Source organism: Cololabis saira, chromosome 7 (genome assembly GCF_033807715.1).
Source record: "Cololabis saira isolate AMF1-May2022 chromosome 7, fColSai1.1, whole genome shotgun sequence".
Classification (NCBI taxonomy): domain Eukaryota; kingdom Metazoa; phylum Chordata; class Actinopteri; order Beloniformes; family Belonidae; genus Cololabis; species Cololabis saira.
The window spans coordinates 17,923,488-17,940,412 of record NC_084593.1 but is presented as its reverse complement, the minus strand read 5'-3'; the positions used below and the strand labels follow the sequence as shown (position 1 = coordinate 17,940,412).

Here is a 16,925-nt window from a genome sequence, read left to right as displayed (position 1 = left end):
AACAAACACGAGGATCTCACAATAGTGTCCTCCAAATGTCTACAAACATGAAACTATGGACAGAGGGTTTGTGCAGTACTTTTTATGCAGTCTGTGATTAGCATTTTAATTTCTTAACTGGCCATTGTGTTCATACACAAAAGAACATTTTTCATACTGTAGTTGCATGATAGAAACAGAGTATCTCTTACCCTAAAAAACTCTTTAGTGGAGCCAGAGTCCAGAGTCCCGTATGCGATCTCTGTCTGTTTGGCCAGATCCTCTGCGCTTTCAATGGGAGAAACCATTCTCTCAACAGTCAAAAAAGCAGCCAGATTAGCCGTGTAAGAGGAGATGATGATTAAAGTAAAAAACCACCACACTCCCCCAACAATTCTTCCAGACAAAGATCTGTTATAGAGAGGAAGAGAAAACAAAAAAATTCACTTGAGCATGTGAGTGTGTCATATCGAGCTGTTAAAACAAGATTAAGAGAAGACAAGATTACTTTTATGTTGTTAAATGTTCAAACCTTTTTTTCATGATGCAATTAAAGTAGAGTGGCATGACATGAATCCCTTGGAATCAACTGGTAATAGACATCAACCCCATAATATCAGATGTATCATATTTGATACATACATTTTTGACACAAAAAAGCAGCTAAATAGAAAATATGAAAATGTACCTAATGTATTCATAATGATAATGAAAATAATTATTTACAAATCGTTTTAATATAAAATTTGAAGGGTTTTTGATTACAATATATATTTAACACTTCAAATAAAAAGACATTTGGGAATTGTTTGTGTTATTTCATATGTCAGGCTTTAAAGGGTTCATTTGCTGTAAAATAAGATCTGATCTTCATCTAATTTACAATGATAGAGAAATATAATGTGCTTAAGCTGCTATGATTGAATATTTGCAGCCCTGGGGGGAAAGTAAGTGAACGCTTGGAGTAAGATTAAACTTCTACTGGCAGCAATGGCGTCATACAAGGGCTTTCAAACCTGCAAAAGCGTTCAGAAGAAATATTTGACCATTCCTCTGAAGAGAACGGTTTAAGACTTGACAGAAATGTCGGATAGCTGATGTGGACTTTTCTTCTCAGGTCATTCCACTGCATTCCTATGACGTTATGGTCTGGGATCTGATTAAATCACTTCAAAAGCTGTTGTTTTCATGCTTGTTGTCATGCTGCATCACCTAGCTTCACCCTGACATTAAACTTTAAGTATACTTGGAAATTCATTTTCCGCTCAATGACAGCAAGTGGTTCAGTCCCGAGACAGAAAAACAAGCCCTAATCATATAATGCCAATTTGTATTTTTACGTGTATTTTCCTGTCAACAAAACTTTTGTTTCAGTAGTTGCAGATTAAAACGGTGTCTTTAGCAAACCACAGGTTGCAGCAAGCTACATTTACTCATTAATTAGGGCCCGAGCACTGACGAAGGCCCTATTGTATCTGTAGGAATTGTTCTCGTTTTTATTTTTCAGACGAAAGGAGGGCCTTTTTGCCCCCCTAAACGTGCCCCAAAAGTCACCAAATTTTGCACGCAAGCCAGGCCAGGTGAAAATTTTGATATTTAATGGTTTGCATTAATGGGCGTGGCCTAATGGCTCAACAGCGCCCCCTAGAAAACTTCGTGCCTCAAGCCCCACAATACGGTTTGACGTACATGCACGAAAATTGGTACACACCTGTATCATGTCGCAACTTAAAGAAAAGTCTCTTGGCGCCATGGCCGAAACAGAACAGGAAGTCGGCCATTTTGAATTATTATTCCGCACGCTTTTTTCTTCCTTTAATGTGGCCCGAACCGCAACGTGCACCCATGCATGACATACATTGTTAGATGTGTCTCCATCGTGCCTCGATGGGCATTACTTTTCTCAGTCAAAAGTGTTACCGTGGCAATGCTAGATGCCAAAAAGCAAAAGAAAAGGCGAAAATTCGGACGCTTAATGCTCGGCCGAACTTTATCGTAGAGACATTGTTCAAATTTACAAACACTCGGCCCGATAGGCACTAAAGGACCGTACAACCTCATCATGCTACTTATTACGGTTTTTGCGATGTTCCTTTGCTCCTTCTCTTTTGGAGAACTGCAACAGGAGAAGCAGCTTCCTCTGAGGGGATCTGTCATGGACACACTACCTGGCAACAATTTACGTACTGATGTACAGAGATGTCTGTCAATTCTAGCGTTGTCTTCAAGCTTTTAGCTGTAAGTTTTGGGCTCTTCTTTACCTCACTGGGGATTCTGGGTTGTGCCTTTGGAATCATCTTGGATTGGCACACACTACTAGGAAAGGTATCTACAGTATTAAACAACCTCCCTTTATAAATAATTTGTCAAAGTCTGGACTGATGGATGCTTAAACATTTTCAGATCTTTTTTTTATTTTCGTAACCCTTATGCGGATCAAAGGTTCTTCGTCACACGTCTTTGGGGATCTTCCTTCTGTGAAGCATGGTCCACATCAGCAGATGGTTCTCATGAACACCAAACTTAAAATGTCTTTTACCCGTCAAAGTAGCTTTGAACCACACTTCCAAACTCATTCCAAGCGCACAAACTAATGACCTGAATTGTCTTTCATGACCAAATGAGTCCACAGCTTCATTTACTTTTTCCTCCAGCACTGTGGATGTTTATGGATGTGTTCAATAGATTACAATTATCAGCTTAACACACTTTGTTCGTCTATTATTTGGATTTAGATGAATATCAGATCCCTTTTTATGATAAATTAACACATCTTCGTACCTCTGCACAACGGTCCAAGAAAAGATGTGTCAAGTTCAAGCACTGAAATAATGTCTCTACTTAAGATTTTTCTTAATAGGAAATAATAAAAATGGATCTCTAAAACTATTAAAATAATGTATAGTAATTGTTAGAGCTGGGTATCATCATTGACCTCCCGATACGATACGATTCCGATACACTAGGTCTCAAGTCGATACGATTTCCAATACGATTCGATATCGATATCAATATCGATATTCTAGTTACCATACCAATTTTGCTTTGGCAATGGAAGGGATTCTAAAAAAAACTAAGGGTTGGTAAAGGGATAAATGCCCAAGACTGACTTAGGTAGGAGCACTGGGGTGATAAAATGGGGAAAACATCGGGATAAAAAAAAAGAATATATATATATATTTTTTTTTTTTAATCAATACTTGGATTTATGTATCGATAATCGTTCCTACACATGTATATCGATAAAATATTGATATATCGATATTTTTAACCCACGCCTAGTAATTGTGCAGTAACAATAATGGGATTTAATGTAAGAATGAAAAAAAGGACAATGAAAAAATAAGTTCAAAAGTTTAAGAGGACTCGCTACATGCCCTCAGTTGCCAACGTATGACACGATGCTGACTTGGAGTGGTGTTGACACGTCTCACATCGCTGGCACAAAATTTAAAGGGCAGGTCAAGTCACATGTTGAACCCCATCTGTTAAGTACACGGCATTAACCTGGCTGGAATCAATGCTGAGCACCAGGGTCTAAACGCTAGCAGGTCTGAACACAGTCTGCTCAACTTAATATACAATTACAATTTGAAGGGACAATCATTAACTTTTGATTTAATAGATTTAAGCACTGTAGAAGAAAAATAGAGGCATTAAGAAACCTATTAACTGAGATATACCCCCTTGGTGCCTAATGTTGCATGTTTGATACATAACTTTCTGAGACATCTGCATCACCCACAGAATCAAAACAAAAGAAAAAAATAGATTCATGAAATAAAAAAAAAATAAAAAAATCTAAAAAAAAAATGAATACAATACATAAATAAAATGACCTAATGGATTCATAGCGATGAAAAAAAAAAGAGAAAACCTTTAAAGATAGAAACGGGAGCATTCCTAATATCAATATCTCTAAGTCTAAAAAACTATTTTCTATGTATTATTTCAACTATCAGGCATCATTGGTGTATGGCATATCCTTCAGCCCAAAAACTAAGATTTTTCACAAATCAACAGCTCTTTCCAGTACTGGTCTCCCCCTGCGCACATCAGAAAAGCCATTTCTTTGTTTGGATTAATAAGACGTCTTTTGCAAGAAAATAGAAGTGTTGCACAAGTGACTACTGGGCATAATTTATGTGTTTGTTTTTTTAACTGACTTCTTTATTTATCAATGAAAGGTTTTTGATTGCAAGTGCAAACATTTTTATTATAGCTTGTGTTTGTTCCCAACCGCAGTATTTTAACATGCACATGTCTAGAAAACAAACCTTAATTAAGTATATCACAGATTGAGAATTGTACTGCTTGGAGATGGAGACTCCAGCATCTGTGGAAATGGATGCTCAACAACTATGCTGCAATGGTTTTGTTGGCCTTGACATTTGCATTTGGTTTTGACAAAGAAACAGTTTGACAACATTTTCAAACACCTGAAATTGATGCTAACCATTCCTGAAGTATGTGTCTTAAGTCTAAATGCCATGAGAGCATAACTGAGCTGAGTCTGTTGGTGTATGTACTTTGAACACTGCTGAACTGAGCTGTGAATGATTTTGATCCTGTCATATACATTTGCATAACAATAAATGGACAAAAATAAACACATAAGTGAATACAGTTATTTTTTACCCTTTAAATCACAAGTAACACTGTAACTTTGGTTTTTCTGGCTTACCTCGGGGATATATCACAGCCCTGTCGCATAAAGGCACCAAGAGAGAACCACAAGCTGTTGAATATGCCGAACTCATTAGTGGATTCGTTGGTCTGAATCTGACCGTCCTCGTACTCCTCGGTGTGCCATTCGTAGGGGCTGAAGCGGCTCACGAGGAAAAGCACCACGCTGACGCCGATGTAGGCAAAAACAATACACATCCAGATCTCGTAGGCCAGAGGGTCCAGGAAGGAGAAGACTCCAGGTTTGGATTTCTGCGGCTTCTTGATCATAATGGAGATTCCCAGGGACATGAAAGGCTTGGAGAAGTCGATCACCTCCTCTCGGACCAATGTGATGGTCAGAGGGGCCACTGCAATGTCTGCTTTCTATCAAAGCAAAGGAAAAAAAGAGCAACTGATTAGCCTCCAAGTGTTTTTGCTGAGCGTTAACGATGGCTGCACAAGATGAATTCATGTTTCCATAGAAGGACAAATGTCATTTTGTTTACAGCACTTTTAAAATAAGAAAAATAACTTACCCCATACACTAATTCTCCAACCATCCCATTCCAGATTTTGGTCTCTGCATCTCTGGCGCCGTACTTTCCGTCCGATACGATTTTCAGCTGATACTTGAACCCGCAGTGCTTCGCTATCTCTGCAGCCAGATCCACACAGTAACCCTCGTAGCGCTCGTTGTCCACAAACAGGTCAGAGTTCTTCTTCAGCATGACATACGGAGCTTCCTGAACGGGGGAGGTGACAGCAGAGAACACTGTTCAGCACATGCACATGAGCTTACATTGCAAAAATCCCCTTCAGACACAAAAGTCATGCAGAGGCTGACAGTTCAAAAGGAAACAACTGACTGGCCATGCACAGAAGTCACCCCCTTGTAGGGTGATATTATTAGTCTAGAGCAGGGGTCTTCAACCTTTTCTAGCCCAAGGACCCTTGGATGAGAGAAAAACAGAGCAGGGACCCCCGCTTGGAATTCTTATTTTTTCCCTTTTTTTTTTTTTTAATGTGTCGAGTTTTAAGCCTGGCTTATTATAACTTTTGAATGTGTTTTATTCTGCTTATATCACCTTATTAACCAATTCCTGACTGGGTTATTAGCTACACATGTTTATGGTTGAGAAAACTTTGGCCTCGTCAGACGTGGAAGGAGTAACGTTAGGCCGAGCTGTAACGTTACAATCTCCAGCTTTAGGCTTCGTTATTGTCACAAATTTATCCATCAGGTCGAACTAGCGTTAAATAGGAAATAGCCAAGTCAATTTCGCAATGAATTTTCTTTTCTTAAACAGCTAGCTAGCTCGTTTTTCCGCTCTAAAGTTGACATTAGTCACATGACTCACGTCATGGGAATCATTTATGTAGAGTTGTAGACTAAATAGTTATTGTCAAAAGTAGAATATTATCGCCTGTTAATGGAGTTTTCTCCATATATATATATATATATATATATATATATATATATATATATATATATATATATATATATATATACATATATAAATATATATATTTATAGCCTATATATTATTATTTATTTTTTTTTAACTCTCAAATTATTTTGGTTAAAATTGCCGTTATTTCTTTTTAATCCTCGGCAACATCATCCGCCGCCATCACCTCCACTTCCACTGCTACGCTGACGACGTCCAACTGTACATCTCCACCAAATCCCTCACCTCCGTAACCCACTCCTCCCTGACCAACTGCCTCAGTGAAATAAAATCATGGGTGCACTCGAACTTCCTCCAACTCAACTGCAATAAATCAGACATGCTCATCATCGGCCTCAAATCCCTCACCAAAACCGCTCACAACTTCACTCTCACCGTTGACAACTCCATTCTGTCTCCCTCCACTCACATCCGCAACCTCAGAGTTATTCTGGACAATAACCTCTCCTTCCAACACCATGTCAACCACATCACAAGAACTGCTTTCTTCCACCTCAAAAATATTTCCCGTCTCCGTCCATCACTCTCCTTCTCTGCCGCTGAAACTTTGATCCACGCCTTCATCGCCTCAAGACTTGACTACTGCAATAGCATCCTCTACGGTTCAACTTCCAAGGTTCTCAATAAACTCCAATACATTCAAAACTCTGCCGCTCGCCTGCTCACCCACACCCGCTCCAGAGACCACATCACCCCAGTCCTCCAGAAGCTCCACTGGCTCCCCATCCCTCAACGGATCCATTTTAAAATATTTCTCCTCACCCACAAAGCTCTCCACAATCAGGCCCCCTGTTACCTCACCGACCTGCTCCACCGCTACACTCCCTCCCGCAGCCTCCACTCCTCTGACGCCAACCTCCTGTCCCCTCCAGTCAGAAACAAGCACCGGACCTGGGGCGACAGGGCCTTCTCCATCGCTGCTCCACCCTCTGGACCTCTCTCCCCAAACACATCCGTGACTGTACTGACCTCCCAATATTCAAATCCCATCTCAAAACTCACCTTTACAGAAAAGCTTTTAATGTGTGATCAATGTCCTGTGTCATGTAATTGTCCTATGTGTACTGCTTTTATGATTTTTACTAATGTAAAGCGTCTTTGAGTGCCTAGAAAAGCGCTATACAAATAAAATTATCATCTTGCTTTAACATATATAAAGTGGTCTCCCCTCAGCCTGCCAACTCAGAGAAGGAGGAAAGCAACCAGTGTCTGTACAGCCGCCCGGATGAGCCATCTAGTGTGATGTGGCTTCTACGAGCAGTTCAGATTCTGCTCCCGTCGTTACGTAACGACGGGCATGATTTACATCGGTTGGCCTCCGATGCGTGAAACCACGCCCACAACTAATTCCGCCGGCCGGGGCTTACGCCATTTTTTTCATAGCGGTGTATCGCGTCATTCAGGCAGCCAATCAGCACAGAGCCTCATCATCATAGCCTCCCCGCCCACTCAGAATCTCGCATAGATAATGAGGTTAGAGAATGGGATGCTAAAGCCATGGCTCAGAGGCTGAATTTCTAATTTATTTAGCAAAAACAATCAAAAGCTTGTTTTTAAGACATTCAAGGACTGTTTAAAATAGGTATTAGTTGCCATAATAGGTCCCCTTTAAGTTGGAGCACCCCCTGCAGTACCTCCGCGGCCCCTCTAGGGGTCGCAGACCCCCGGTTGAAGACCCCTGGTCTAGTGGCATACTAGTCAGGAATTTTAGATAAGAAAAAAGTCACTTTCTTAGAGAAAAATGTGAAATATGAAACATTAGAGAAAAACATTTGAATATTCTATTAGTGCAAGTTTTTCGTCTACAGTATATTGTTATATTTACCAAGATGGTTGTGACAATAACTGTTTTGTTTTCCATTCCTGTTGTATCATTTGCGAAGACGTCAGATTTGGTCACAGCCATTTTGTCAACTTCATTCCAGTATCCAATCTGCAGGAACAAAATACAAGACATTTAAATAAAAACAAGGCAGATTTCAAAGAGCTAAATATTTAAAAAAATAATCTAAACGTACGACATAAGATGACAAAACCCAGAAGAAAAAATAACATAACTGTATAAATAGACTGTTAATCAAGAAAAATGGGCTTAAGTGTTCATTCTTGCTGGACACTTACCTTCACGGGACCATTAGTCTTTAACTCCATTATATTCACTGAGTAATTGACTCTCTTGCCGTGTTGATCGAACTGAATGTTTCCTGTTAGGCCTTCCACGCGTACCTTAAAGACACAAGATTCAAAATGCTATAGAAAAGGCATTCACTGAAGGGAATTTGACAGTGAGACAGATTCTGATGTCAAACTGCCAGTGATTCAAGCTGCGAGTCACTGAAGTCGAACAGCCAGAGCATGGGAAGCCTTTGAAGAGGTGTAATCTATAGGGTTTAGGAGTGCCAAGTGTTTTTCATTTGAAGTTTCCAAGTGAGTTATCGACTCAGGCTGTTTTCACACCTGCCATATAGTCCTGAATTTTTCAAGAGGTTCTGGACATGACATAGCAAACATTCCTCTCAGGGAGACTGGATTTATTTCCCAAATATTCAGATATCTGGATGTTAGGCCTCATCTTCCCCTTTCAGGGATCAATGAGAAATGCCGTTCGCTTCCTTTTACTCTCTCCTCCTCTTCTAAATTGATGACATGACATTAAACAACATGAAATATGATTTTGTGCTGAGCTAGGATGTAGGATAAAGACATAATGAAGCCATTGGCATCCAGCATCACAGAGGAAATCGCAGCGTAAACTCTGCATGTGCCAACACTTGAGGAACCTTTTCTCATCTCCCTTTTTATTGGCAGCCAGCTTGTATCAAAGCTGCGACAAAGCAGGGATGGTGAATAATGTACATAATTGTACATAATTTAAGAATTTATTTTGGGAAACTTTAGGATGAGAACCATTGCAAGCAGTGTTTCTGTCAGCGCTTAAAAGTATTTTCAAAACAAGGGGGTGGGGCTTTATCATACACCGTTCCTTTTTATACAGTATGACTGACATGAGGTAAATACCAGTTTCAAATGCCATCATATTTTCCAATTTGACATGTAAACCTGCTATGAAACTGATAAAGAAAGGTGTGTGATGGATGCCCATAGGAGTTCCTCTTTATTTCTTTTGACAGTTTGAATGTTGACATCGCTGTTTGCCTTGCATAATTAAGCCACTCAAACCTTATGAATGCAGCACTAAGCGGTTCGGGTAAATCCTCATTTCCACGTAAAAAATACAGTTGGGATTTAATTGATAGTTTCATCAAACTCAGAGTTTTAGAGTTCAGTCAGACTGATTTATATAACTGTGGAAAATGTTTTTGAGCCTGACAACACATTCAATTTCAGCCAGTGTTGGGATTTAGCCCTTCAGTCAGAGTTTCACACACCAGCACAGAACCTGATTCAAGGTTTTTGAAGTTTGTGAAGAAATTAAACTGGTGATAATCTTGATCCGGCCCCCAGGGTCAGCATGTCAAATATAAAGTCCTACATTTCCTCTCACTTTCTGGGGACCTTTGAAGGTAATGGTCACAACACCATCTTGAGGAAACAAATGATTCTAAGAGAAACAGGAACTCATTTGGAGGACATCCATGAGTCCTTGTTGGGCTTTTCCTCTGACATGTTTGAACTCATGGACTCTCAAATGATGACGTGATTAATGTCATGTGTAATCTGTTGATATTTTACCAAGTAAAAGGTGAAAGAACAAACACAATCAACCAATGATCATGCTACTAACACATTCCCATTATTTCACTGACAGCCTCACGACAGAGAAGGACACATTCTGTCACTTACTTAGCAACATTGCTTGTATCCTGAAATCTTAAGAAGTATTTTTTTGTGTGTCTAACCCTTAACAGCCAAAATTTACGTTAAAATTATAGCAATAAAAAAAATCCTTGAACGGCATTGTGTTGAGGTGACAGTCCTCAGTGTAATACCACCTTCCACCACATTTGGCCTCTTACTAAATGTCTCTGAACATGCTGTCGTTGTGCAATATTACGTCTTGGACTGTTTCATCTAAAGGAAACACAGAGGCGCGTGACAGTTCCATGCAAAGAAAAAAATAGGACTCCAGGCATTTTATTTTTTAGATAAATCCATCAAGGATCAAAAAGGGTGACAGTTTTACGATTGTTACTTCTTTGAAACTGCCTCCTTTTGTGTTGCATTGGGAGCCTTTACAGCACAAAGGCATTAAGTGCATCTATACAAAGAATTTATGATCCCATTATGTGATTCAAAAAAATTAAAATAAAGCAAATATTCCTTGTGTTTGAATCTATAGCACTGTGATCTGTTACCCTGTTTTTAAAAAGCAGAATTATTTCCAATTCTGACATGTAAGCCTGGAACCTGGAAAATACTTCAGTCAAAAGAAATACATCCACTGGCCTCACTTTGGCTGTGGAACCTCATTTTACAGCCAGAATAAACCTAATCTTGTTATCCATCAAAAGCTCAAAGGACAGTCTATGTTTAAACCTTGGTTTTTCATCAGAAGAATAGATGTCAGTCTATCTGTGTGCATGTATGCATGCTGAAGACATCAGACTTTAATCAGTTTCTTTGAAGTACTTTCAGCCTCTGTGGGTGTTTGTACATTTCCTGAGGGAGCTCTGCTGTTACCATAGCAACACATCTTCCAAAAAAAAAGTGGAAGTCGAGGTGTTCTGTAGCAACATAAATAACACTGTGTCACTCGTTGCGACTGTCTCATGGTCACTCTTTTACTGTTTGGAAATTGGAAGCCACTTTCAAAGACTTTGGTCAGGTGACTGGATGCCGCCAGATGCCTGTGTCTGAAGTTGAACCAATCAAATCAGTCAAACTCAACAGAGATCTGAAACGGAGTAACAGCAGCTGCCACTACAAGACGCCGGTTGGGCTGAACGTTTGTGTCTCAGCCACTAAAGAGTGACTTGAAACCTGGCATCATGGATTCTCTCATGATTGCACAAATCTGCTTAAACCCTTTGTCATACTTATCAGAAAGCAGCAGCTGCTCAGATGCATGGCTTCTAAAGAAGATGAAAACTATATTTTGGCATAATTTATTCTTTAGCACGAAACCAGTAAAACATGTTTTTCTGCCAGTGGACGCCGCCTTATTGACTTCAGCAGTTTTTCTTTTCTTTTTAATTTATTCAAGGCCACACTTGAAGGGGATGGTCCCTCACCAAATACTTAGGTTAAAAATGTGAAGAAATTACAAGTGGCACAAAATAAAGTTACACGTTGTGCTTTACTGTGTCCGTATAGATCTGATGTGTCCAGCAGCATAAGAATCTAGGCTGGTTATCTATGAGACAAAGGTCTACTTATACTTTGCTAAACTTTCTGAGGAATATACTGGTGACACGATCTCCGAAACAACTGTATGACAGATTATACTATCATTTTATCACCATGGTTACAATACAAGAATCTCATCAGAAAGGATGTTCCTACTACGGAGGGTGAGAACAGGTTTGATACAGAGAACTTTGGTTGGCTGGAACTCTATACCAGTTCACATTTCTCATGCAGGTAGCAAAGATTGGTTTAAGATTCAGTTGAAACAATATCTTTTAAAATTTAATGAATGATGATTTGACATTTATAAGGAACAGAATGAAGGTTGAATGGAATTACAGGTAGTGTAAACCCTGTCGCAATAAAGGTGAAAAGTGGTCAAGAACAAAAAAGATAAGGTCATTTCAGGCAGGTATTTTTTATGAAGGTGTTTTATTTCGATTTCATTTAGCCTATATGTATTTATGTCTGAAAATGATGGTGAATTAGTTTTATCCTCTGTGTTGTTTGTGACTAAGGGAGTTGTGTCTATTATTGTTTTGTTTGTCATGTATAATGTATGTCTGTTATGTATTAAGTGTTAATTTGTGTGTTGTGTGTATGTCAGACCCCAGGAAGAAAAGCTAATGCTGTTGCTATGTTAACGGGGATCCTAAATAAAACAAAACAAACAAACCTGTTTCAGCGCTCGCTCTATCTCCACTCCCTGAGCCCACGGAACGGCCGGATTGGCCAGACAGTCGCCGTTGTTGGCCCTCCGGGTGAAGTCGATGCGTTGTTTGTGGAGATATCTGAAGGCTTCCGTCATCACCTGTACAGCATCGTAGGTCAGCGCAGATGTGTACTGTTGAAAAGAAAAGGGCATCGGTTTAGGAATCCATCTCCTCCCAGATCGTGACACAGTGATGTATGGTACCTTGATCTTAATCAAGTGCAGGTCTTTTGTGCATTGAGTAACATCTGATTCATAGACTCACACTAAGGCCACGTTTACACATAGCCGGGTATTTACAAAAGCTGATATTTCCTCCTCTACATTTTGAAAAATACCATAATTTCCACGAACCCGCATAAATACGCTGTTAAGGTGCTATGAGCAGCCAAACCTACAGGGGGCAGTGTAACGAGAAGCTAAAGTCATGCTAACCAATCTGAATCCTGGAAAAAAACATCAAGAAATGACACGAGTAACTTCCAGTTACTTCCAAGATGAACGAGAGTCTTTCGTTTGGAGTGACAGAGAAGTGGAGTTACTTTTAAGTGTGACTTTAGAATATAAAAAAGGTAAAATACAAGAAAATATTGACAGTGGCCAAACAAATTGTAAACGCAGGTCACACACATGACGCTGGTGACGTTTTCTGTGGCATAATGTGACGTTCTGAAGCGTAAATGTCCGTTTCCCTCTGTTTACAAGCAAACTTGAAGACGGAGAGTTTGCAAATCTCCACTTTGGCCGGAGTTTTCAGAACTGATCGTTTTTGGTGACTTTGAGCTTCGTTTTTGTGTAAACTAACGGCTAAAACGCATGAAAACACCACTGTTTTTGCTACGTGTAAACGGGGCCTAGGAGAGGCCAGAGAAATAAAATGACTGAAAATAAGAATAAAAAACTAAATACTGATAGATGTTTTCTTTTCTTATTTCTGCTAATACCAAATGAGAAAAATGTATCTTTCAGCAGCAGGTGGGTCAGGATGCTTATGTGCACCGATGCTGCTAAACTCACAGCCACCAAAAATACACAGAAGGGATGAGAGAAGGCAAAAGACAACATTTATCTTTTCACTAAAATGTTTTCATCAGCCTACAATTGACTGATAAATGAGTCCATCATGATTCTAATTAATTTGAGCACAAATAGGCAATTCTTTGGGGTTTTAATTAGCAGTAATGAGCTTCATGCATGTGTAGATGACCTTGGGACAGGTCTCAACAACATCTCTGCAACGGATATTATCCTGCTACAGTTTCAGCATAATCGGATGACAAAATAACCTTTCACTAAATGCTCTAACCTTAAAATCATCCACTGAACTGAAATTGACCAACAAAAAACCCTTGGTAAATATATACATTGTCCCTTCTGTTAATTATCCTCCTCAGTGTTTATACTTCGCATCCTAATTAGACAGGAAATTCTGCGGAGTCAGCCTCCTTGAGCTCACCCTTATTTTGCTGTCGGCACCTGGATACTCTTTTTCTTCCAGGGCCTCCCATCGCTGGTCAAACTTTGAAACCAAAGGATCATCAAAATCGACAATCTGAAAACCTGAAACATTGGCTCCACCATATTGAATTTTGGACAGGTCCCCATCGATGAAACCCTGAAAATACACAAAATCACAAGTAGGATTATTATTATTACGGATCATTTCAGAAAACTAAGGTAAAGTGAGGTAAATTTACTTGAAGAACCATAACACAATATTTCAAACTTACCAGATTGGCTATAATATAATGATAGCCTTTAACATGGCGGCCAATTGTGATGACCTGCAAAGTTAAACAACACACACATATTACAAAACGTCCTATTCTGATAAATAAGTGACACAAATTGCTAATTCAAATGGTCGGTAATAAGTTGCGTTTGCATCAAATGTTAACCATTTTATTACAGCTTTACTTTCAGCTTCATTTCAGTGCCATTAGTTTGAAAATATCAATGTAATAATATACATATTTGTTAGACTGAGAAACTGACAAACAGATATGAAGAAGTTATGAAGACAGCAGGTTGAAGCCAATGCATTCTAATCACCACGATGTTTACACAAACAGTATTTCTCATTGAATCTCTCAATAGGCATTTTTGTCATTTATCATTGAGTGTTTAAGCATTTCAGTTATTTATTTCTTTTTTTTTAAAGTGTGAAGACATTGAATTTTGGATTGTCCTGCATGGGTCTCTTTAGAGAGGTTATATTAAAGGAACATGAGGCAGGATTGAGGCAGGATTTATGAAAAAAATTCGTAAGCGTTTTAAGTTTTCTAGTAATAATGTCAGATGAAGCGTTCCAAACCAAAAAGAATGAGCTCTCTAGTGTATCTCTCCGTTGCCTTGAACAGGCTGTGTGCTGCAAAATGTGCTGCAATTCCGGACCGGAATTCGCTGTCCTGCGGATGTGACGTCACATGACGCTGCATGTCACGAGTGGGCGCACGAGTAAACATTGGATACGCGTTTGAGTCATGGAGGCAGCTTCAACTTGAATTGGGACTGAAAACAGATGCTGACATGGCTCATTTCCTACTGACCAGGTAAGATAACATTGTAAGTCATATTTAGAGCTTGATTTGAACGGTGCTCCCGTGCCGGCTTCACTGTTGGCTGCAGGAACCCCGACGGTCGTCGTGGCGCTAATGAGTCTCATTTCTTATTCTTGCCTCATGCTCCTTTAAAGGCACCATTTTCAAATTAAAATAAAAAAAAATACTGTATTTATCGCTGAAGGGAAATTTATGAATTATATACAGTATCTAAAATCTATTGTTAGAACATTTCTATGTACATTTACATCCAAGCCTACAACTGTTGATCCCGCCTTTACATATAAGTGGTATTTGTCAATCCCACTTAAAACTGTTTTAATTTTTTCATCCAGAATTAATGCAACCAGACTTCTTTTGCTTGGTTGTTGAAGGGATTTCACCTTCACCTGTCTCTGATTAAAAGATGAAACATCTTGCAGAACCAAGCACAGGAAGTCCACTTGTATTGATTCAAGTATTTCGGTATCAGCATATTGGCTACTGATGTATTGAAATGAAGTGAATTGAACTGACAGTTCTTGACGGACTGCTGAGACCAAAGGGGTCCAGCTCCACCTTTATTTTCTCAAATACCTCCAGACTCCTTGGATACTTTATCAACATTATCCAGAAAATACAAAATATGCAAATCCATTATGTTTCTTTGAGGAACTCTGCTTTTAAGTATTTCATAACTTTCTCGTATATATTTCTCATATATTTTATATATATATATATATATATATATATATATATATATATATATATATATATATATATATATATATATATATGAAAGTGAAAATAAAACTGATGTGAAAAAAAATTATAATAATTATAATATATATGAATAATATATATATCTTGGTCTCAAACTGTCTACAAATAAATGAAAGTCTAGTAAATGTAAGAATCTTGCTTTGTTTCAGGTTGTATTTGGCCTTAAACCTTAATATGGCAGTTTCAACTTTAAAAGGTGAAAAAGACCAAACTCTCGTTAAAACTATATAGTGACCTATAACAGCAGAGACTGAAATCCAATTCCATTTATCTTATCAGTGCCACAACAGGAAGGGACAGGAAAACTGTTAATTTCTGTCCTTCCTACGGATAATGACACACCTAAAGTTAACTGCTGCTTGTCACGACACCTCAATTTGTCATGGTAACAAATTCATTAAAAAAAGCCCTCTCCCTCCAACGTAAATGTCTCTGACATTAAGTGAGGAGCTTTCTACCTGATCACGGTTTGCTTTTCCTCAAAAAAGAAGCAGCATTCGGTTAAACAGATGTTGCTAAGCTTTAAATGCTAATCAATGAGCGTCTCTCGTGGGTAAAACGGTAAGGAGAAAAATAACATTCTGGTCTGCATTTACGTTGGCTTTGAGTGCACTTTTATTTACAATTAAATGAACAATTAGTATAACTGTTTTGGGTCCATTAAACATCTGTTGGTTTGCCAGAATCCCACAACAATTTTGCTTTTCTAAATGCACATTATTAAACTAAACGATACTTTGGTTCGACTGGAGTAACTGAAGGTCAAAACTCAGATATAAAGTACAATCGAGCAAGAACGAGCTCAGAAAACTCTCTGTCGTGGCTACATAGACGACAGTCCTCATTTATCCTTTTGAGGTGTCATGTATGTGCCACTCTACCAGCTCATATTTAAGGCTGCTTTCAGACCTGTGGCCCGTTTGTTTTGTTCTGATTCAGGGGCTAAATCGATACAGTTGTTTCGTTTTTCGTTTGCGGCGTTTGTGTTCACAAGGCAACCGTCTGTAGCGGTTCAAAGCTGTTAACAAATGCCATGCGCGAACCAACTGTTCTCTCATTGGTCAGAAATGAAGGAAGGAGTTTCTTCTTCTGTACCCCGGGAAAAACAACAATGGTTATAAAGCCCCTTTCACAGAGAGGGCGCAAAGCGCAGACCCCGTTCAATGATCACAGTGATCACGTTCATTGTTTCTGTGCTACCGGCGCGAATTTGAACATTTTTTAATTTCACGTGCCGCGCTGTGACAACATCTCGGCACGTCCAATAGGAGAGAAGGGAGAAGGGAGATAAGGGAGAAGAGAGAAAGTTGTGTCCAATAGGAGAGAAGGTGGTGGAGGCTGCGCCGACTCTTCTCCTTGCGCCGCGGTAGCACATACACAATGATTGGAGTTGTGTTGGTTGCTGTCTCGATTATGTTCTCACTGCAAACGAACCGCTCCAGGTCTGGAATGGAAGCGAGCCGAGAA

General features: G+C 39.2%; 1 protein-coding gene across 6 annotated transcripts in view; it reads right to left on the bottom strand.

The window, feature by feature from the left end:
* The window catches only part of gria2b (glutamate receptor, ionotropic, AMPA 2b), an 86,375-nt gene that overhangs the window by 8,145 nt on the left and 61,305 nt on the right, over window positions 1-16,925 (bottom strand). For all 6 annotated transcript variants that reach the window (XR_009782882.1, XM_061724899.1, XM_061724894.1 and 3 more), the window contains exons 5-12: window positions 13,866-13,919; window positions 13,592-13,750; window positions 12,100-12,267; window positions 8,238-8,342; window positions 7,942-8,049; window positions 5,184-5,390; window positions 4,664-5,031; window positions 192-390 (exon numbers count right to left, since the gene is read on the bottom strand). Coding sequence is in view for 5 of the 6 variants with exons in the window: in XM_061724899.1 (XP_061580883.1) it covers window positions 192-390; window positions 4,664-5,031; window positions 5,184-5,390; window positions 7,942-8,049; window positions 8,238-8,342; window positions 12,100-12,267; window positions 13,592-13,750; window positions 13,866-13,919 (1,368 nt within the window). In the remaining variant the exon portion in view is untranslated. The remainder of the gene's footprint in view (window positions 1-191; window positions 391-4,663; window positions 5,032-5,183; window positions 5,391-7,941; window positions 8,050-8,237; window positions 8,343-12,099; window positions 12,268-13,591; window positions 13,751-13,865; window positions 13,920-16,925) is intronic.